The sequence below is a fragment of the Artibeus jamaicensis genome, unplaced genomic scaffold, assembly GCF_021234435.1.
Source record: "Artibeus jamaicensis isolate MK-2021 breed Jamaican fruit bat unplaced genomic scaffold, CSHL_Jam_final contig_233, whole genome shotgun sequence".
Taxonomy (NCBI): Eukaryota; Metazoa; Chordata; class Mammalia; order Chiroptera; family Phyllostomidae; genus Artibeus; species Artibeus jamaicensis.
Window position 1 is genome coordinate 52,755,575 of NW_026521486.1, and position 22,884 is coordinate 52,778,458.

The 22,884-nt window shown below is 44.1% G+C and overlaps 1 protein-coding gene across 1 annotated transcript in view; it reads left to right on the forward strand.

The window, feature by feature from the left end:
- Window positions 1-21,013, forward strand: part of NCKAP1L (NCK associated protein 1 like) — a 43,306-nt gene extending 22,293 nt beyond the window's left edge. The window contains exons 21-31 of the mRNA XM_037159656.2: window positions 2,181-2,399; window positions 3,877-4,007; window positions 7,058-7,155; window positions 7,287-7,380; window positions 7,531-7,613; window positions 7,916-7,996; window positions 12,223-12,316; window positions 13,208-13,324; window positions 14,224-14,333; window positions 15,570-15,659; window positions 19,579-21,013. Of these exons, the coding sequence (XP_037015551.2) occupies window positions 2,181-2,399; window positions 3,877-4,007; window positions 7,058-7,155; window positions 7,287-7,380; window positions 7,531-7,613; window positions 7,916-7,996; window positions 12,223-12,316; window positions 13,208-13,324; window positions 14,224-14,333; window positions 15,570-15,659; window positions 19,579-19,710 (1,249 nt within the window). The 3' untranslated portion in view covers window positions 19,711-21,013. The remainder of the gene's footprint in view (window positions 1-2,180; window positions 2,400-3,876; window positions 4,008-7,057; window positions 7,156-7,286; window positions 7,381-7,530; window positions 7,614-7,915; window positions 7,997-12,222; window positions 12,317-13,207; window positions 13,325-14,223; window positions 14,334-15,569; window positions 15,660-19,578) is intronic.
- Window positions 21,014-22,884: the final 1,871 nt, after the last annotated feature.

The window sequence follows — 22,884 nt, forward strand, 5'->3', positions numbered from 1 at the left end:
TATAGTCAGAAATTAGAGGTATGAGGGGAGGAATTATTGTGAATAATCCCTAGTCTTCTATGTCTTATTTGGGAATATGTAGTATAGTCACTAATTTATTCAACAAATATTTATTGAACAAGGTGTGTGTGTCAGCAGTGTTCTTGTAGAAGCTGTTAATACATCAGTATATGAAACATAAAATTCTCTGTCCCTGAAAAATTACCTTCTACTGGGGAAGATAGATGAACACAATAAAGTAGTATATATGCTAGATTAGATAGTGATAAGTACCAATCAAAAAAGAAATAAAGCAGGAAAGGGAGATAGGAAGTATGTGTGTGTATGTATTGGTGTGTTGCAGTTTTACACAGAGAGGCCAGGTAGGGCCTGCTTGAGGACATGACATTTCAGTAAACTCCTGAAGGAAGTGAGGAAGCCGATTATGTGAAAGAATAGTCTAAGCAGAGGAAACAGCAAGTGCAAAGGTTCTGAGGTGGGAACTTGCCTGGAATGTTCAGGGGACATGGAGGAGACCAGTGAGGCTGGAATAGAATGAATGAGGGGGAGACTGGGTGGACATGAGGTTAGAGAGGTTGCAGGAGTGACATGCTGTTCAGATGCACCTGTGTCATTGTGAGGACTTTGGCTTTTATTCTGAGTTACATAGAGAGCCTCACAGAGTTTGAGCAGAGCAGTACAAGATTTCACTCCATATTTCAATAGGCTTACTCTGACTGCACTGAGAAGACAGGGACAGAAGCAGGGAGAGTGGTCAGGAGTCTGTGTTTTCATTGTAGGAGATGCACAGTTATTTTTTAGTTAGGTTTTTGCTTTTGTGACGGTAAATTTAGTTTGTTTTCATTCTGTACACTAGCTAATGGAAAGAAGTATCTCAGGTCCATAGACACCCTGAAGAAGATGACAAGTTGAAATTGTCCATGTTATAAACCTTCAGAAGCTGGCAGTGGTTTCTAGGCTTTGGAGCAGCATGGGTGTGATATACTAGTTTTCCTTGGATACCTCTAATACTTTATTCACTGCCATCATTGTTCCTGAAGCCACAACCTTGGCCTAGAGATTTGGCATCAGTGAAAATTCTAAAATAGGCTGGGCTTGGTCTGAATCTGCTTCTTTTGTATTATTTTCCCTCAAGCGGTTTCTCTTCTCTTTTCCTTTTCCCCAGGGAGCAGGCCCTTCTGTTCCCTTTATCTCCCTGCCATAAACATTTTGCCCAGAACGAAACCAAAAGGCTCCCCAAACATCTGTGGCTTTAGGAAAAATCTGATTAATTCATTCCTATTGAGGTGCAAATGACTGATGTAGGCTTTGGCAAAATGGGATGTTTCCCTTTCTGTTACCTTTCAACAAGGAAAAAGCCTTATTGGGAAGGTATTTTGGAAGGAGATGGGGGTGCAGTGGGAAGGGGTGTTTCTGTGTGCCTCCAAAATAATACAATAAATCCTCACTTAGCATAGTTGATAGGTTCTGTGCTTTCAAGTGAAACAACATGTAGGAAAACCAATTTCACCATGTAAAAAAAGAGTTAAGTCCCCATGGCATCACATCAATGTTAAATGAAAAGACCAACATGAAGAAAAAGATGTTGTTTGAGGACCTGCTGCAGAGTGTGGACAGTCTTCCCACCTTCTCTAGGGTTGGCTGCTGCTACATGCCAGGCAAGTGCGCTCCTGCTCCAGCTCCAGCATCCCCTGGCTGCCAGGGATTGCACTGCACTTCCAAGGGTTTCTAGGTGTGGTTTCCTATTTCTCACCGTGGTTGGAACTAATTCTTTCCCAGGAGAAAAGACAAAATACTGTTCCTGAGAATGCAGGTGGTATGAGCCCTCAGGTAGAGTTAGATGATATTCGGGAGCCCAGGTCTTTTACCACCTGACCTAATTTCTCCAGAGGAGGCAGAACACATGGTTAGGAATCAAATGCTATTGGATTCAAGTCCCGACTCTGCCAATTGCCAGCTGTGTGGGCTTCACAGAAAATAAGTGACTTACTCTATGTCTCTCTTTCTTCATCTGTAAAAATGGGAATAATAATTGTACCTATGTTTTTGGGTTGCTACAAGGTTTAAATGAAATAATGCATGCAGTACAATCATAACACAGCATCTGGAACACAGTGTAAATGCGATAACTGTGACTATATTTATCATTATGGTTTTTAATTATGATTTGTGTCACCTAGAGCCATTGTGTGGCTGGCTGGCTACAATGCCACCACCCAGGAGATTGCAAGGCCTTCTGAGCTATTGGCTGGAGTCAAAGCATACATCAATTTCATACAGTCACTGGCCCAGTTTTTGGGTGCAGATGTTCCCAGGGTCATCCGCAATGCCCTTCTGCAACAGACACAGCCACTGGACTCCAGCGGGGAGCAGACTATCACCACTTTCTACACAAATTGGTCAGTGTTGTTTATCTTCAGTCTGCCTTACCTCTTTGTTCACAGTTTTTCCCTTAGCACAGCAGGATTTGGGTCCAGGCATTTTAGCTCCCCGGGTTACAGTCCCTCAAATGAAGGCTTGTTTCTGCCTGCGGACTGGAGCAGTAAGCTGGGGCACCTTCTGGGGCACCTCAAAGAAACCTTGAGGTTTCTTTCTAATCTTCCTTGTGACATCCACTGACCTACTCTGTAGCATTTCGACATTTTTCCTCTTAAGTTCTAGTTCTCAACTTTCCTTTTCTCGGTTATGTTTTAAATTTAAATGATCTCTCTCCCACTTTTTGAAGTCCCTTTGTTTCTCTTTTCACCCAGCTTCTTCCTCTGAAAACCATTCTAACATTATCTGTCTGGAACACTATCTTTTCAATCCCAGACATGACCATTTCTCTAGCAGGTTATTCTTAATAAGAAGGGGGCCTCCTCCCCCAAACCAGAGGAAGTAGGAGCAATATTTCTTTTAAAATCTAAGGATGGAAAGGAGTCAGATTTCTACTTCCCCAAGCCACTGGGTGGCACTCTTAATTCAGTATCAGCTCAGCAGGAAACAGGCTGCAAAGAACCCCCCTGGGTAGGGGGAAAGACAAAGTTTGCAAATACAAATACCAAACAGGGACCCGAGAGGCAAGGGACCTGGGGCATTGTGGGGTAGGTGGGAACTTTGGGTAGTAGAGGAGGGCATGCCTCTTTCAAGGGGCAGCTGTCACTTAGCTTCTGCTCACTGCCCTACTACATCCTTAGTTTTAATGTAACATCTCTCAGTTTCAAACTTTTGAACTAGCTCAAATTAAAAGAAAAAAACAAAAACAACCCTCCCCTTTAGTGGTTAGTTGGAGACTTCTGTAAAATCTAAGCCCAGACCTAGTGCCTGGGTGAGTGGCACAGGTTGGCCAAGGCCTCCTCTGCTGACACTGGCTGGAGGGCTTCTCAGCTTGCCCTGAGGTCAGGAGGGAATATTTGGAGACTGGATGGCTAGTGTTCCTGGGACTTCTCCCTGTCTAAGAAGTTTGACTTGAGACCCAGTTTCAAGGTTCTATGTATTTAATCCAATGTTTTCATCGGAGATGTTAAGGCTAAGTATATTTCAGAAGGGCCCAATCAGTAGGAACTTTTTTCTTGTCACCTTGGGCTTGCCTTACCTGACAGAAATGCCAAGAGCAGTAGTTGGGAAAGAGCAGGGGCTGGGTGAGGAGAGTGCACACCATTACATTTGACAGCCCTGCAGGTTAGAGGCAAAGTGGAATTATATTACTGCCAGCTCTTTTTGAGCCAATGTTCAGAGTGTTAATTAGGGTGTTTTATCATCTTTTTTGAGTCTCTTCTACCCACCCCAGCCTTTAGTGGGGTTTCTCTTTCTGGGCCCAGTGGTAATGGTAGGAAGTAATGATAGGGAGAAGAGATTGAACACTAATTTTCTGTGCTTTCTTGGCCAACTCTGTAGGTACCTAGAAAGTCTGCTTAGACAGGCGAGCAGTGGGACCATCCTCTTCTCCCCAGTCATGCAGGCCTTCGTCACCATCCCCAGAGAGGAGGAGCAACACTTCAGTGCAGAGGAGTTCTCTGACATCTCCGGTGAGCCCAGGGCCTGGTTGCCTCACCAAGGAGCTGAGTCCTTTCCTTCGATACAGTATTAGCCTATGGACCCCATCTAAAATCTCTTACTTTCCCAGAAGCTCATTACGCTGTCCTTAGCATCTCTGCTAGATTCCACTGTAGAGAGGGAAGGAAGGAAGGAAGATAGGAAGGTAGGAAGGTAGGAAGGTAGGAAGGAAGGAAGGAAGGAAGGAAGGAAGGAAGGAAGGAAAAAAGAGAGAGAGAGAGAGAGAGAAAGGAAAGATGGAAGGAAGGAGAGGATTCTAAGCAAGACTCAGAATTGAGTAGTGTCCTGGGGAGTGAAGGTAGAGAGGGAAAATGAGGGGTGTTAGAAGTTGGGCAGGAGCACTCAAGCCCCTGAAAGGATCTATTGTTCAAAGGTTATTAAATGGTTACTTTCCATCTCTACCAAGAATAAAATAGTAGGACATATGAAGAAGGGTAAAAGATAAATGTAAGGAGAACATTCTCATGCTTGGAACTATTAAACACTGGTCTGATGTTACGGTATCTTCTTTCTTAGGGATACATTTTAGAGCCTTAACCAGTGCTTAGATTACTGTTGTTTAATAATGATGATGAAATAATGGATGGCAATTATTGTGGGCTAAGTTATCAATGTTCTCATGTATAATCTCATTTAATTCTCAAAAGAGCCTTCAGATATATACTCTTATCACCCCCATTTTACAGATGAGGACACTGAGACACAGAGAGTTTAAGGAGCTTGCCTGAAGTCACACATTCATAAATGGTAAAACTGGGATTTCAACTCAAGGCAGTCAAATTTCAGAACCCAGGTGTTTAGTCACTATGTAGCGCTGCTTCCCAGTGCACAGAAGTGCTTTTTTGTTTCAAGGAGGGTCAGGTAATAAGTGTGTAGTAACTGAATTGGGAAGTCATTCTCTTTTTTATTTTTAAAAAGATTTTATTTATTTGTTTTCAGAGAGAAGGGAAGTGAAGGAGAAAGAGAGGGAGAGAAACATCAATGTGTGCTTGTACCCCCTTACTGGGGACCTGGCCCACAACCCAGGCATGTGCCCTGACTGTGAATCAAAGCAATGACCCTTTGGTTCACAGGCCGTTGCTCAATCTCCTGAGCCACGCCAGCCAGGGCAGGAAGTCATTCTCTTTTTAAAGAGAGCTTTAAGCCATGCAGATCCTTTTTCAAAGATTTGTTTTACTGACTGACTTGATTGATGAACTTTCCTACTGCTTCCTCCTTCCTGTCACCTCCATATAAATCATGGCTCCTGCACGGTGTCTGGGACAGGTAGGAGATGTTTCAGTGGCCTGCCCTCTCCATTCTCCCCCTTTCTTGGAGGTTTTATGAAAGTCAGAGTATGCAGTTCTGTTTTCCAGCTCTGTCTTCTTCCTGTGCTATTTCTCACTCCATCAGTAAGCTGACCCTACTCTTCATCTCCTGGAGGTTTCAGATGCCCCCTTCTCATCAATCCACCCACAAACTGTAGGCAGCATCTAAAATCAGCTTTAGGTCTTGCTGACAACTGACAAGCAGCAGGAGGTAATACTGATTCCCCCTTCTCCCACCCCCACCCCAATTTCCCTGAGTTACCATGGTAATGGGACAATACTACTCCAAAAATAGATAGATGGAAAGAGGAGGAAGCCCTAGGGTTACTAGCCTGGAGTAGAGAAGACTAGAGCAAGGAGGTCTGATAGATCAGGGCGTCTCCTGTCCATCTACTCCAGAGAAGGAAATTCAGCCCCTTTCCCCCTTTGTAAGCCATTTTGGCATTATCTAAATTGACTGGTTAGGAAATCCTTTTCCAGTTGTCAGCTTAATCTTCCTACTGTAAATAGGTGACTCTAAAAATGTACTTGCTCTGGACAAGGCTCTGTGTCAGCTGCTGTGACCAGTTCCCATCCTCAGCCATTTGTGGAAGTGTAGGTCACTTCCACGAGGAGGTGTAGCAGGTGTAGTTCCTGCTTTCAAAGACTGGAGCGTAGAGTCTTGGTTTTCTCTTCCCTCTGAACTTCCATTAACTATATAAAACTCACCTTTTTCCTACTGGGCTCTTGTTGTTACTTCTGGTATTTTATGCTTTTCTTTCCAGGATAGCCCATACCCAAAGAGCATAGCTAGAGCTCCTCCCTGTCTGAACTTGTCACTGGTGTTTCGAACATGGGACCTCCCTAAGCAGCTTTATTTGATTCACAAAAGGCCAGAGAAGCAGGCTGGGTAGGGAGGGATGAAGCATTGGGGCAGACTAGAGGAAAGAAGAATTTAGAGGAGAAAACAGTTGGCAGTCTGGGGATGTATGTCGATTATAAAAAAAGAAAAGGTAGCTTAAGAAGAGAAAAACTTGGACAGTGAGGTGTTAAATAAGAGAAGTTGAGGGAGGAATATAGAAAAAGCCAGATAAGGAACTATTTGTGGTATCTGCTGGGACATAGGAAGGGGCAGTAAGTCATTGTGCTAGGTTTCTGGTACCAGCTCCTGACTTGGTTAAGTGACTTTGAACAAGCACTTAACCCCCTCCTGTCTGTTAAATTACATATGAATCCCTTATTTATGTATACATTTTACAGTGTTCTAAGGTTTTTAAAATGTATCTTGTTTATTCTCATATCAACTCTGTGCTGTATTCAGTGCAGATATTTATTTATTCACTTTATAGAAAAGCAAACTGAGGCTCAGAGAGGGTCAGTGACTTGTTTAAGGTCTTACATCTAGGAAAGCTATATCAGGTGGTCCAGCAAGAGTGAAACCCAGCTACCACATAAAGGGACTTGGGAAAGTGTAGACTCTTATAAGAATGTGAAGTAAATAGTTATCATTTGTGGTAAGTCTTGATGAGAGTACCAGTGGGGAGAGGGTAAATTGTCCCATGGGCAGGCCAGACTTATCACCTGAATGCAGGATATTAGGTCACTTTTGCTTCTCAACTTCCCACTTCCTTTCTTTGCTAAAAAACATCTTAAATGTTCAAATTACCCCATAGCTGTTATGCAAATGCTCCAGTACCCTCTGAGTCTCAGCTGGGACCTCTGTAACTCTATTCCAGAGATGCGGGCCTTAGCTGAACTCTTGGGCCCCTACGGCATGAAGTTCCTGAGTGAAAACCTGATGTGGCATGTGACCTCTCAGATTGTGGAGCTGAAGGTACTGTGGAATCAAGCCCTGGGTGAAAAGTTTAGCCTTAGGGGAAGAGGGTTAGGAGTAAGAGGCTGGGGGGGAAGACATACTGTGGGGCTGGTCTTTTCCTGCTGAATGTTTCTGTGTCCTGGCTGCAGAAGTTGGTGGTGGAGAACATGGATGTACTTGTTCAGATCCGATCTAACTTCAGCAGGGCGGACTTGATGGCTTCTCTGCTGCCCCAGCTGTCGGGTGAGCATCTCCCCTAAGGGTGAAGGAAGTGTGGGAAAAGCACTGTGGATGACACAGTTTGGGGGAATCTGGGGCTAGGCTGGGTCTGAAGAAGCACCACCACCACTTTTCTCCTGTGTTCTCTCGTCTAACACTCTTCTTTCTCCTCAGGGGCTGACAATGTGCTGAAGCGCATGACCATCATTGGAGTTATCCTCAGTTTTAGGGCCATGGCACAAGAGGGACTTAGGGAGGTGAGTAGGGGGAGAGAGGGATGCCACAGAATCATAGATACCTCTGCAGGTATGGCTTGTATGAGGAGTTGTGGAAAGGGTTGGTGATTGAGGAGAAAGGAGCTTAATTTGGTAGAGGTCCTAGCATATCTCTGGGGTGTTGATGAGCTGAGGGAACCTAGCATGTAAGGGAGGGGAGTTTATTTAAGCTAGTATTCTTATTTAGGCTGAGGCCCTTTTTTGGTTTGTTTTCACCCTTTTTTTTTTTTTTTAAGGCATTGGCCAACTGTTCTGTGGATTCACTTATTTTCTCTTTCCTCCAGGTTTTCTCCTCCCACTGCCCATTTCTTATGGGTCCCATTGAGTGCCTGAAGGAGTTTGTCACTCCAGACACAGACATCAAGGTAAAGGGGAGTACAAAGTGGAGTCCAATTAGATTTGATGTTGAGAAAGGATGTAGCTACAATCTTGTAAGGGAGAGAGGGCTCTGAAGAATACTATAGGGAGAAGAGCCAGGATTAGAATAGGAAAATACTGGAGAGATTTTATAAAGAGAGAGGGGCAATATTCTTGGAGAGAGAGGGCAGAGCTGGGGAGACATGGAGGGATGGAGAGGAGTGGGGGCCTGGGAGAGTGTGGCTGAGCTGGGGCAACATTACAGGAAGGAGAGGTGTAAGCTCTAGGACAGTATTTGTTAAGTTTTCACGTAATATGTACACACAAGTTCTCTCTTTTGTCAGGAGCTTAGATACTTCTTGTAAAAAATTTGTTCCTTCTATTTCCACCCACCCTGCCTGCTGTCAGTTTCATTTCCTTTTCTGGCCTTTACTTTCCCCTAGTTCTGACATCTGATTCCTCTGTGTCACCTGTCTCAGGCCCCATTCACTACAGAGATGGTAAAAGAAGGAGGGGCTTCTGTAGTCACACCAAGTTAAACATCCCTTCCCCTTCTTCTCCCCTACCTCACATTATCTTATCTTTCGAATAATCTGGAACAAACAAATATGTTATGCAGGAGATACAGCTGGAGGTTGGGAACAAGGGCCTTTAAATGCACAGGCTAAATCTCTTGTTGATTATTTTAAGGAAGGGAGGATTGTGATAAGAGGAAACTGGTTAGGAGGAAGAATTAAAGTTAGAGACTTCCGCCAAGATGGAGGCATAGGTGGAGACGCTGTGCTTTCTCCCACAACCAACTTGAGAGACAATAAAATATTAGCAATAGAAAACACAGCCAGAACACAGAAAATTGAACTTTTTAGAAGTCTGATAACAACAAATTCTTCAGTCTGACTGGTAAGAGGGGCGAAGCCAGCAGCTGGCAGAGTAGGGTAGCACAGGAAAACTTGGTCAGACGGACTTAGGCGTGAGGATCCCAGGCATGGGGTTGCAACCGGTGGACCCAATGAGTGACTCAGTGAGTGACCGGCATACCCAGTGAGGGTGCAGGGCAGCGGGTTGACTGTGGTCCCGCATTCGTGCCCAGATATTCGGGCCCAGGGAGTGGGTGGTAAGACGACGGGACCAAGCAGGCCCCAGCTGCGAGAGGCAGCAGAGGGGGCCGCCATTTCCCCACTCTGACCCCACCCCCACATACAGTGTCACAACCCAGCAACCTGGGCAGCCTTGCCCTGGTAAACAACCTAAGCCTCCACTCCTCATAATTAATGGGCAAGAACAGACCAAAAATGGCTCTGGGATCAAGAAGACCCCAAAGCCCCAGAGCCCATAAATCTAAGCGACGAAGAAATAGCAAAACTTTCAGATGCACAGTTCAAAACACTGGTGATCAGGATCCTTGCAGAACTGGTTGATTATAGTCACAAATTAGAGGAACATATGAAGGCTAAACTAAGTGAAATGAAGGGAATTGCACAGGAAACCAATAGTGATGAAGAGGAAACTGGGACTCAAATCAAGGGAGTGAACCAGAAGGAAGAAAATAATGGCCAAACAGGAAAATATGAAGAAACAAGAATTAAAAAAAAATGAGAAGAGACTTAGGAACCTCCAGGACATCTTTAAACATTCCAACATCCGAATTATAGGGGTACCAGAAGGGGGAAAGGAACAGCCACCAGTGGAAAACTTATTTGAACAAGTAATAAAGGAGAATTTCCCCAATCTGGCAAAGCAAATAGACTTCCAGGAAATCCAGGAAGCTCAGAGATTCCCAAAGAAGTTGGACCCAAGAAGGAACACACCAAGGCACATCATCATTACATTAGCCAAGATTAAAATGAAGGAGAGAATTCTAGAAGCAGCAAGAGATAAGGGGACAGTCACCTACAAAGGAGTTCCCATCAGACTGTCAGCTGATTTCTCAAAAGAGACCTTACAGGAAAGAAGGGGCTGGAAAGAAGTATTCCAAGTCATGAAATCCAAAGACCTACAACCAAGATTACTCTATCCAGCAGAACTTTCATTTAGAATGGAAGGACAGATAAAGTTCTTCTCAGATAAGATCAAATTCAAGAAGTTCATCATCACCAAGCCCTTATTATATGAAATGTTAAAGGGACTTACCTAAGAAAAAGAAGATAAAAAAGATGAACAGTGAAAGGACAGCAAACTCACAGTTATTAAGAACCACACCTAAAACAAAAGCAAACTAAGAGGACAGCTAGATCAGGAGCAGAACCATAGAAATGAAGATCACATGGAGGGTTAGCAACAGGGGAGTGGGAGAAGGGGAAGGGGGGGAGAAGGTACAGAAAATAAGTAGCATAGATGGTAGGTAGAAAATAAATAGAGGGGAGGGCAAGAATAGCATGGGAAATATAGAATCTAAAGAACTTGAGACATGTGGTCATAAACTAAAGGAGGGAATGGTGGGGGGGTGTGCAGGATGGAGGGGAATGAAGGGGGAAATAGAACAACTGTAATGGCATAATTAATAAAATACATTTAAAAAAAGAATTAAAGTTAGATGTTGAGAAACACATCTTTACGTCTGGATCAAAAGAGTTGGGAACTATCCCCCTCTGTCTGTGTAAATCAGATGAGGGTCAGATGGTCATGGGGGCCATGAGTGGGCAATGTTTCACTGGATGGTTGCCCCTTTTGACTGGCCTTTGATTTTACAATTTTATGGTGAGCCTGGATTTCTGGCAGCTGCTGCTGTTGAGGTAGAATGCCCTAGCCTGTCATGAGCTTGTCTAGCTGATATCTCCTAGATAGCCCTGAGCTTTAGGCTCTGCCTGCTTGTGAAAATAAGCAGGTAGAGGTGGGGAGGGGGATGACCTGTCCATCAGAGATTCTGTTACTGCCTCAGAGGGGTAAAAAGATTAGAAGAAGAGAAAAAGAAGACTCCTTCAATCATCCCTTTCTTCATCCAGAAAACCACAAGTCCCAAACCAGGTCCCTGATCTCCTGGCCATGTTTGCCATGAGCAGGGTCATCTAGTTAGTAGGGAATTTAAACAAAGGACAAAGCAGAGTGTGGCTAAGGTTTGCCTTTTGTGTGGAGTACACAAGCAAATTGTGTGTCTTTATTATGTTTGTGGGATTTTTGCATACAATGCTTAATTGTTTACTATTGAAACAATTATCTGTGTTCTCTCGGAATATTTTAAAATTCCTTTTTAACCTCAAAACAGGGATAAGTACTTGGTGTGGGAGTAGAGGGTTTGGGGGCTATATCCTGGGAACCTGATTCTAAGAACAATGAGGGATTCAGGTATCAATTAATAAATATTAATCAAGTGCCTTCTATGTGCTTAGCATTGTGTTAAACACTAGAGAGGATAAAAAGAAATGCAAAGTTTCTAGCTTTTGAGATAAAGGCAGAGGGAAAGGAATTCATGTTTGTCTATTAGTTACTCCATCAGTCCCTAGGCTAGATGCTTTATATGTGTAGTCTAATTTAATCTTCACAACAATTCTGTGAGGTAAGTGCTATTATCCCAGTTTTACAGATGAGAACACTGAGGCACAAAAAGGTTATGTAAATTTTAGCCAAGGTCACACATTTAGTAATTGGTGGTGTTAGAATTTGAACCCAGATCTTCTCACTCTAAAGCCTTTTTCTCTCTTCTCCATGCTGTGAGTTTTTAAAAATTATAATCTAGTTGGTGAGATAAGCCACATATGTCTCACCTCGTATCTGAAAAGATAACTGAAATGACCAGGTGCTGTATGTGACCAGTGCTAAGTCTGTGGTACTAATTTAAGGAGGGAGACAGGGGTTCGGGCTGACATAATCAGGGCTTCAAAGAGAATATGAGATTTGAGTTAAGCCTCAGGGAATGGGTTTCACCTCGATATAGGTAGAGGAGGGGAAAGGACACTCTATAAGAGGGAAGCCCATGAACCAAAGTATGGAAATAAGCAAACAAATTGTAGTTTGAAGAGTGAATAAATTACCCTGGCTGCATTGACTGTAAGAAGTGTTTGGGGAAATAAGGTTGAGAAAGTAAATTTGTACTATGGTGTATGGGAAGGCCAAGCTAAAGCATTTCATTCTTTTTTCCTCTGTAGATAGGGGATAGCTATGAAAGGAATACCTAGAAAATGTGGTAGTACACCAAAAATTTAAAATCTGTGATCTAGGAATCCTGATGTCCTATAACCTTTGCAAAGTACTTCTTTCCTGGAAATCATCTCCAGAATGTTGGTTTCTTCTCTGCCAGGTGACCCTGAGTATCTTTGAGCTGGCATCTGCTGCAGGAGTGGGCTGTGACATTGACCCAGCACTGGTGGCCGCCATTGCTAATCTGAAAGCTGGTAAAATTGGGGAAAGGAGGAGAGGGAGGGCTTGGGCCATATTTCTGGGTGGAAAATGCCAGTCAAAGAAGCCTTTTGTTTGGGGGTGTGAATTCAGAAGCTTTAAGCTGGGAGCTAAGGAAGGACTTAAAGTGTGATCCCTAGCCCTCACTAAATATCAATTCTTACACAGGAAATTTAGATTTCTAGTCAGAATCCAATCAGTTGACCTGTCAATCAGCTAAAAAGTATTAAGTGAGAGTCTGTTGCTCAGCAAGTGCTCGAAGGAATTTACAATCTGGTTGGGGAAATAAGATGAATGCAAATGAGAGAATAATACACAGTAGTATAACATTTCATGCTCAGTTGTGTGGTATAGCATCTGAGTTCCTCAGAGTCATTTAGTGCTTTCCCCTCCTATGTAATCACCATGACACTATTCACTTCTTCCTCAGGTCTCACACTTCTCCCATATGTTCCATTATGCATTTCTTCTGATTAACATGTTCATACTTATATGCACTCAGAACAGGATGGAACCAAGGGAGCTGGTATTAAGCCCTTTCAAAATTGCCAGACTGGTCCTCCCTCTTCTCTCTTGGTTTTGGTGAGACCCTTTCCTCCCTGCCTCTCTACCCCATCACAGGTGACAGTGTCCTCAGACTGCTTGTCAGCAGAGTCCTGTGCTAAGAGCTCTGCTCAGTCACCAGAGCAGGCCTCTAAGGACTCAGGCCCCTCACTGTAAGTGGAGGCTAGTCCTGTCCCCTTCAGCAATAATAAATTGCCTGCAGTGCTTTATAAAGTATATTCATAGATATTTTTTCATATGATCCTCAGTAATTCTGTGAAATAGGACCCTTGTAGAGTATGATTCCTGTTGGCTGACCTTACTTCTCTTTTACTTCTTACCAGATACTTCATCCCCTGAGGAAGAATATAAGGTGGCCTGCCTGCTCTTGATCTTTCTTGCAGTTTCCCTCCCACTCCTTGCCTCAGATCCTTCTTCCTTCTATAGCATTGAGAAGGATGGTAAGTAAGGAGTAGGTCTGAGGAACCAGTGCTATTTAGGTTATTGTCCTGGGTTAAGGAGATGAGGTAGAGACAGTTGCCTATCTGGAAAGTAGAGACTTCTGACTCAGGTGTAAGGTTCTCAAAAAGCACTTGAGAAGGCTATGCATAAAATTCAATTCCACTGAAATTTCATAGGAATACCTTCTACTAATCCCCAAATGCCTCCTGTAGTTGTTAAGTAGGGGTGGTCCAGACTGAAAAACAAAAACTTCCCAGCTGGGTCCAGCCTGGAGTGACTTATTCTTTTACAAAATATATTTAATGTATTTATTTTTAGAGAGAGGGGTATAGAGGTAGAAAGAATGGGAGAGGAACATCAACTGGTCACCTCTTGCACACTGGTCTGCAACCCAGGCATGTGCCCTTGTAATGGGAAAAACTCAGGCTGAACACTGGAGGAAGTGAAGTGGTTCCTTTATTTCTGTCCACAGACCCAGAGGAGGCAGTCTCCAAATTCTGGGCCCTGATCAGTGGGGAGCAATTGCTTATATAGGATGAGGAGTGGTCTGTCACTTAGACCATTACTTCTGGTGTGAAAGCAAGAAGCAGCTTACAGAAGCAAGAAGTGAAACATTATCTCTAGCACACAGGGGCAATCATTATCTCTGGAGTGCAGGGACAAGCAAGAAACAGAGGAAAAAAAACAAGCCATAAACAAGTCATTCCCTGGGTGCTGTGCTATGTTTTAAAATAACTGCCAATTTCCTCTAACACCCTGACCGGGAATTGAACCAGTGACCATTCACTTTGCAGGATGATGCTCAACCAACTGAACTATGCTGGTCAGGGATGGAGTGACTCACTTGGCTATTTCTTTTTGTTTCTCTCCCTCTCTTTTTCTGTCAATAATAACCTAGGTTACAACAACAATATTCACTGCTTGACCAAAGCCATTATCCAGGTGTCTGCTGCCCTCTTCACACTCTACAACAAGAACATTGAGACTCATCTCAAGGAGTTTCTGGTGGTGAGTGGGTCTAGGTGATAAGAAATGAAAGGTTGCAAAGTCTGGTGAGAAATGGTTTGACTTAAATCTATAGACAGTCATTGTTGAGCAGGCCTTGCAGTCTCACCTCCCATCTAGTCCATTAAGTAAGTAGTCAGGGCCACTTTGTGAAAGGCTTTGTGAAAGGAGTTTCTTCTAAGTTTCCCAACAGCTAGTATTTCAGCCTCTGCCCAAATACTTGGAAAGAGCCTTGGACTGAGTCAGAAAATCTGAGTTCTGGTTCTGGATCTGCTACTAAGAGTTTGTATGATCTCTGAAGAGCTAAACTTTTGAGGCCTCAGTGTTTCCATTTATTAAATAGGGCAGTTAAACCAAATGCATGATTCACTATCTTAGTGTGCATTAGAATTCCAAGGAACTTGTTCAAATACACATTCCCAATCCTATACCAGTTCTACTGAATTAGAATATCCTACGGTGAGTCCTGGCCTCTGTTTTTAATCAGATCTCAAGGAGAGCTGAAGCACAATAAAGTTGGAGAGACACTGAGTTTTATAATCCATAAGGCCCTTTCCGACTGCAATACTGTCAAAAAGCCAAACTTTTTTTCAAATTCTCAAATTTTAGCATAAATCAGAACCACTTAGAGAATTTCTGAATCAGTGGATTGGAGGCCGGGCTGGAAAATTCTCATTTCCAAGTTCCTAGGTTATGTTGATGTTGCTCATCCTGGGATGTCACTTTGAGAACCACTGGTCTAGATTTCTAGGGACTGGTACCTACAACGAGGCAGCTAATCCTACTGTAGGCTTTGTCCAAATTGTTTGAAAAAAAATTGAAAAAAGGAGGAAGATACCAAGAGCACTGTGTCTGAATCAGAGGTCCAGCTCTGTTTTTCATTGGGTGGGGAGTCAGCTGTAAACAGCCTGGTGGAGTGTGGTGACTGGAGGCTGCCTAGGAAAAAAGATTAACCTCCCAATTTGCAATACTACCTGCCTTTGTCCTAGGTTCTTTCCCTGCCCTTGCAACCTCTCCCCCAGCACCCCAGGCAACCTCCTGTTGTCCAAACTGGCTGGTTTACAGACAACGTGTGTCTCTGAAACCTAGGGAATTTGCCACTTTTTCCATCCTGAGTTTCCAGAAACATCCCAGCCCTTTTTAACTTTCCTCCTTGATCTTTTAACTTCCTGTAGCCTGAGGCTGTCCTACTCTGACCTCCATAAAAATCTGCTTCCCTTACAAACTCTTCCCTTACAGGTGGCTTCTGTCAGCCTCCTGCAGCTGGGCCAGGAGAATGACAAGATTAAAACCAGAAATCGGGAATCCATTTCTCTGCTCATGCGCTTGGTATGTGTCTTATTTAATTTGCTATGGGGAAAGAGAGAGGGAGAGCCAGAGGAAGACTCCCCCATTTTTTAAATCCTCACCCAAGGGGATGTCTATTTATTTTAGAGTGAGAAGGGAGAGAGGGGGGAAAGAAACATCAATGTAAGAGAGAAATGTCAGTTGGTTGCCTCTCGTATTCATCCTTACTGGGGATCAAACCTGCAAACTTCTGGTGTGTGAGACAATGCTTCAACCAACTGAACCACCCAACTGAACCACCCAAGCAGGGCACAAAGATTCCCTTTAAGGTCTTTTGGTCCATGGTATTCTCATCATTCAAAAGCATTAACTAAGAACTTAATTCTGCCTGACTCTCTGGGTCTAGTCTTCATATTCTGGTTAACATTCAAGACTTGTCCTGTAATCTCAAGGTAGAGTCTTTAAGAACTTCTCTGTAGGACAGGGCCAAGCCTGGCCCTTAGTGGAATGCGTCCCTTTTCCTGCAATATTCTCAAGTCTGACCTGGTAGGGCAGCTGTGTCTCTCATCCATAACTACCTGTTCAGCGCATGTTTGGTTTTGTGTGAACACTTTTCAGGACTGTATTTTTTGTCCTTTAGAGTACTATGAAGAGGGTGCTGAATAGCACAGAGCTTGGGGGAGGGAGCAGGAGGGCTCAGAGCCAGAAGGGCTTTTATTTTTATTTTTCAAAGATTTTATTTATTTACTTTTAGAAAGAGGGGAAGGGAGGGAGAAAGAGAGGGAGGGAAACATCAATGTGTGAGAGATACATTGAACTGGTTGTCTCTCACAGGTCCCCAGATGGGCACCTGGCCCACATCCCAGGCATGTTCCCTGACTAGAAATCAAACCTTTCGGTTCGCAGGCTGGTGCTCAATCCATTGAGCCACACCAACCAGGGCAGAGGTGGAAGGGATTTTAGATGAAAAGCTGTAAGGCAAGGAGCCAGGTGAACCATGCATCAGACAGATCCTGCTGTCTCATCTCCTTTCTTCCTAAGCTGGGGGCTTTCCAATACTTTGGAAGAAAGTTCTGGTAACTCTGACTCAGTTAATTAAAAAAAAAAACTTTTCCTCATGACCCTGTTTTCTCTCCTTAACACAGTTACTCACTGTTTTGCTCTAAAAGTCTGATTCTCCAGGTTAGTATGGTACTTAGATATGAACAGGAGGGGCTCCTGCCCTGGGCCTTGTGCTTAAGAGGGCCCCCTCAGGCCAGTGGAAGAGGATATGCCCACCTGGAGGCTGTGTTCTTCCTTGAAGTCTACATTAGAGATTTCTGGGACTTTAGAATTCTCTGTTAAGCAGCTCCAGCCCACTTTGGGGGCTTGTGCAGAGCTTCTTCCCTAAGTCCGTCCTACTGGGGCAGACTGCTGCTGGTGCCTCTGGCACCCAAGGAATGTACGGCTAGAGCTTAGCTGTGCAGATAGAAGTCTACTTGTGCATACAAAACCCTTCAAACTGGGGCTGGTTCCTTCTCCCCTGTTCAGGTGCAGGTCTCTGAGGAATCAAGGGTTCTTAATTCAAATCTGGCCTTCTATAACATTATAAAAGTATATTGTGAAGGCAGAAATATAAAACATAGTAGTTTGTTTGCTTTATTTTGTCATATGTTATGTGGGCTTCCATTTGGACTCTTGGCCCAGGACCACAAATGTTAGGGGAAGGCATACCTGGGAGTGCCCCTGGTTTCCTTTAGGAAATACATAGGCACTGAGTGGGATCTGTGTCTCAGTTTCTCTTGCTAGAAAAAAGTCTAGGTTGGGCTGCTTAAGGGTTATGATAGAGAAGGGAAAGGACATGAGGGTATGTGTGTGGGGTGTGTGTGGTGAGGGGTGAGAGGGTAGAGGAGGCAAATGAGGGCAAAGGCCAGTGGTATGCTAGAGAGCACAATTTTTGGAGCATCATGACCTTGGGAAAGTTAATTAAACTTTGTGAGACTTTGATTTTTTTATCCATAACAATGGACAACAATGCTTATGATAGAGTGGTTAGGATTCATGAGATAAGATATGTGCAAGTGCCTACTACATAACAGATGCTTAAGAAATGTTAGTAGTTCTCTCTTCCTCCTGTTCATTTTAGTTTCTGGATAGTTAAGCTTGCCTCTTCATTTCCTTGGGCAGTTTTCATCTCCGTAAGGTTGGAGGTGTTTCTGTATTGCCCGACCTCCTCTTCCTGCTTTGCTCCCCCTTCTCCTACTAACCTCAAAGTGTGAGGAGGTGTCTGCCCCTCGTGGCATTGCAGTGAAGCCTGCAGAGTTGCTGGAACAGAGCTAGGACCAGGCAGTTTTTATTGGAGGGAGTGACAGAGGGACTAGCTGCTGCAAAGCAATTTAAATGCAAATGTTTCCACAGAGAAATTGGAAATGACCGAAGGGGAAGGAGCTGTATTCTAAGAGGCTACTCATACAGCCCCAAATCCTAGCCAGGCACTTTTGTCCCTGGGGTCTTTCTGTCTTGGTTGTCAAGCCTGGGCAGTCTGTCCACCACAGTATTCCCAGCTGGTTCCCTCCATTCCACAGGGGAAAGAATCATGGAATCTTATATGTCGGAATAAGGCCAAGTCCTGGGAATTAGTTTAGTCCTTACAATTCATAGGTGAGGAAACGGAGGACAGGGAGGAAAAGATGACATTCAAGGTCTCCCCAAAAATATATGGGCAGATTTGGTCTTCACTCTAGGGCTGTTTCCACTACTAAGAATCTCTTCCAGTTAGGAGCCGTGTTATTTTCTGTGCTTAATGGAGCAAAGAATAGAAAGTCCTGGGCCTGTGAACCCTTCTTAAAGCCGTCATTCATTCCCCTATAACTGAGGGCCATATACTGAGAAAGAGATCTTATCTCTGTCCTGGCTTAAGGTTTGAAAGTCTTGCCTAGCAAAAATTCTTCCCTTTATCCAACCTAAGATCAGAGCTATAGTTGTAATGGCAGGTTTCCTTCTCTTCAGCCTGCAGTGTCTGCTCCTCTGGCACTGTTGTGTGTATTGTATGTGCATGTGTTTGAGAACAGCTGAATGCTACAAATTTAAAAACCCGAAGGACTTCAGAGAGAGAAACATGTTAGACTAGATATGGTAGGTTCTTTTTTCTGAGTGAATTCCAGGGCTTGAAACACCAGACACATTGGGGAGTGCCCATCTGTGTGGATTGCCAGAGGATATGGGACACTTCTCTCCAGAGTGTGTCTTTTAGTCCCCAACCTCTTGATGAGAGGGGTACTGAAGGAAATGCACCCTGTTCCTTCCTCAGAGACGGGGACCCTCCAGCCTCATGCTAGGTTGCACTGCTCTTTGCTAATATGCCCCCCCACCCAGTCTTATCCAGGCATCTTGATCTATCTTTCTGCTGGGCTGTGGGGCTGCTGGGATTACCACAGTGCACGGGCTTCTAATTAAACTAATTAATCATGCCTGCTCCTTTATTCAGCATCCTTACTGTTCCACAAGCACTGTACTGAGGGAGGGAGGACATTGAGGCCCAGCACAAGGGGACCCATGTGGATTCCAGGCCTCTCTTTCTCAGCCTGCAGTGGCAATGATTTCTCTGCCAAGCTTTGTCATTATCACTTTATTCATCCTTACCTGCATCTGTGCTGCCTACCCACATATGCTTTAACATCCAGAGTGGGAGAGAATGGGAGTTTGTCTGCCACAAGGGAAGTGATTCTTTCCTGCCTTCTGCTTCTGAGCCCTTCATATATCCCTGAGGAGGGGGACAGAGGCCATTATAAGGGAGGTGAGGAAGCCACATTGCCTTCCTAGAGATAAACCAAGTAGGGGAGGAAGGTGAGTGTGATTAGAAGCCCTGTTTACTTGTAACTCTGAGGGCCTCAGAGGGCCCACGGGAGTGAATGAGGAGGATCAGAGTGTCACGCAGGTATGCCCTACCTGAGAGTCTCATCTCTTGGCCCCTTTCTTCCAGATGGTGGAGGAGTCCTCTTTCCTGACCCTAGACATGTTGGAGTCCTGTTTCCCTTATGTCCTGCTTCGAAATGCCTATCGGGAGGTATCTCGGGCCTTCCATCTGATCCGAGTGCCTGCCAGTACCCACTGAAGGGCCCTTTGGGACTGCCTAAACCCATGCCATCCTGGAAGCTGTGGTCATTTTCTCAAGGGGTGGGAATGGGGTGGGGTCTGGATTCAGAGCAGAGGAACAGGCATGTGGACAAACAGTCCAGGACTGAGGAATCATAGAGAAGTGGGGCAGGCTGGGGGGATGGGGGACAGTTGATAGGAAAAGTTGGGGGCTTGGGGCCAAGTCTGTGAATTTTTATAATGAAAAAACTGAGTGACGAACAAATCTGTTTCCTATCTCCTGGTGACTAGAGTTTGAGCTCTGACTGGCATGGACCTCTTTGACCTTCATCACTATTCTAGGATAATGCTGGCGGGCAGAGATGATCAATCATCATATTAAACCATAATGAGCTTATAATTCTCCCATTGGAGCTACTATTGTCTCCTGCACATTTATTAGGAGAATTATCTCCTCTCTTTTTTTTCCCAAATGTATTCAGCAAACATTCAGCCTGCTCCTACTGCAAAGTCATAGCAAAAGAACCCCTTTTTTCCTTTGTGGGGTCACTTTTAGGAGACATAGGTCTCTTCTTCTGCCTCCAGCTCTATCATCTATAGGGGCAATGAGGAAGTACTCTTGAGAGATTTTCACTGCCCCAAACCCTTCCACCTGCCTCACCATCTTGGGGGTAACAAGTAAGTTCTCTCACCTGCTTAACTATCACCACTCCTGCTTTTTCTCTGACATCAGCACAATCCAGAACAGAGGGTCTGTCTAGGTATTTCCAGGGCACAAGACAATTAATTAGAGCAGCGTCATGTGGTTTCCTTCCCAGACCATTTGGGGTACTCCTCCTCCTATCTGGAAGGACTGATTTAACCCCAACCTCCTTGTCATCCTGGGTGAAGCTCTTGCTCCAGGCAGGGATTTCTCTTGTAGATCTTAAATTTCATAGACCTCATTAGGTTGTAGGGCCGTGAGAGTGGGTATACTTGAGGGAGTACAAGTTGTTTCAACTTAGCCCTTTTCTGTGCTAATTAGAATTTCAAGTGTCACAAAGCCTGGGGCATTCAAGATAGCACTAAACTGGGTTTAGTTAATTCCATGGCAGGAAACAGTGGCCTTCATCCATCACTTCTGTGCACCTACTGCCAGGGAAGCTGCAGCAACAGATCATGTATGTCACAGGTTTAGAGTGGTTGGAATGGGCAAATAGAATTAACTAGTTGATTAATCAGTGTCATGTTCATACTTCCATGATAAAACGAAGCAATTGTTGATTTTCAGCAAAACCATCTGGTCTTTATTAAAGCTATTTAATAAATGTTTTTGGATTTTGTGTGTGTGTTTGATTTTTATTTCTCGAGACCCAGGCTTAGTCCATACTTTTAAAACTTGGCGCCCATAATCAATACACAAATTTTTCCCAGCAACAGTTTTCTGCTCTTTAACATAGAAGCAACAGAGGATCCTGCTTCATGCCTCAGCAAGTTGTCCTCCCTTGCTATGGAAAGGACAGTATGTTCTAAGGAGTGATTCAGGGTCAGGCCTATGAAATGGAGGACAAAGTCGATGAAAACAAGAAGACTCAGAAGTATCTGAACAACTACTCTTACACCCATATCTCTGCCAGGATCATCATCTTGAGATGGAGACCCCTTTTCATCTACATGTGGAAATGCTTAAAAGGAGCCTCCCAGAGAACAGAAGACAAGCTGCTGTAGGGGAATAGAGAGTAGACATAGCAACTTTATTTTTTAATTACAATTTTTATTGAGATAATTAATCCAACAAACTAATGCAGAGAGATCCTGTGCATCTTTCCCAGTTTACCTCATGATAATATCTTGCAAAAACGATAGCATACTATTATAACCAGGATATTGACATTGATACAATCTACTGACCCTATTCAGATTTCCCCAGTTTTACTTACACTCATTTCTCTCTGTGTGTGTATTTAGTTCTGTAAGCTGTATCATGTGTGGGTTTGTATGTCCACCACCCTTGGTCAAGGTACAGAACATTTCCAACACCACAGGGGTCCTCGTGTTGCATCTTTTCTAACCACACCCACTTCTCTCCTGCAGCCCTCTTCCCTTCCCCATCCCCTGGCAACACAAATCTGTTACCCTTCTCTAAAATTTTGTCATTTGTGATAATGTCTTTTTATAAATACACAATTACACATACATTTATCTACAACAAATACTTTATCAAAGTGTTCTTTCATCCTTATATTTCTGCAAGGTAGCCAGAAGAGGCTTCCTTATTTCAGGCCAGTAAACAGAGTCAGAGATGTTAAGTGACTTAATGAAGGTCACATGTTTAGCAATACATCTAGATCTGAGAGCCGAGAATATTTAGTCCTAGACCTTTCTCCCTGAACAGACTGCCTCTTCATCTGCAAAGACTTAGTTGTTAGCATCCAGAGACACTAAAACAAGCAAAAATAGGAGAAGGTAAGGACATGATGACCTTAACCACCTGAAGCAAAAGATGAGTCTTGGGGTAACAGGGCCCATCAGCACTTCAGGCAATTTTCTTCTTAAATTGTCAGAGACCCCTTGCAGCCTAGGACACAATCGACTATGAACTGCTTTCTACTCTCAGATCCCCAGCTTCCTTTGTTCTGGCCTCAAAGGAACGGAGGAATGAATATCAGGGAGAAATTCTGACCTTGATTGCTTTGTCTTGCAGACAGAGTAGGTTCTGGCCTCAGCATTTTCATTAGTGCGGTGTTTTCATTACAATCTCCATTAACTTGTTTGCAGCAATGAGATGGAATCATCCCTCCTACCAGGCCTGCGGGGAGATGCTTGCAGAGGAGCTCCCATTCCTTTGGGCAATAAAGACACTATGATGTTCAGTTCAGTGGGCAGGTGAGGGAAGCCTCTAAATGTAGTAGGCCTAGGGCCTGCATGAAGGGGGTCTTACCCTTTGGCACTTTGTCCAGGAGGTAAGAGAACAGCTGCAGTTTGAGCTTTAATCCATGAGAAGGAGGTCCCAGGTAGGGACAAGACTTCCTTAACCTTAGGTCCTCATACCTATATCAGTTCTTTTCCAACAAAGTTTCACTTTGAGAAAAGGCTGGCACATGGCTGAAATGCACTCACGGGGTTTGGGGGGAAGACTGTTCTTCCAGTCCTCCTCCCCACAGGGCCTCCTGCTCTTCCTAAGTACCTGTCATCAAAAGAGATGAAGATGAAC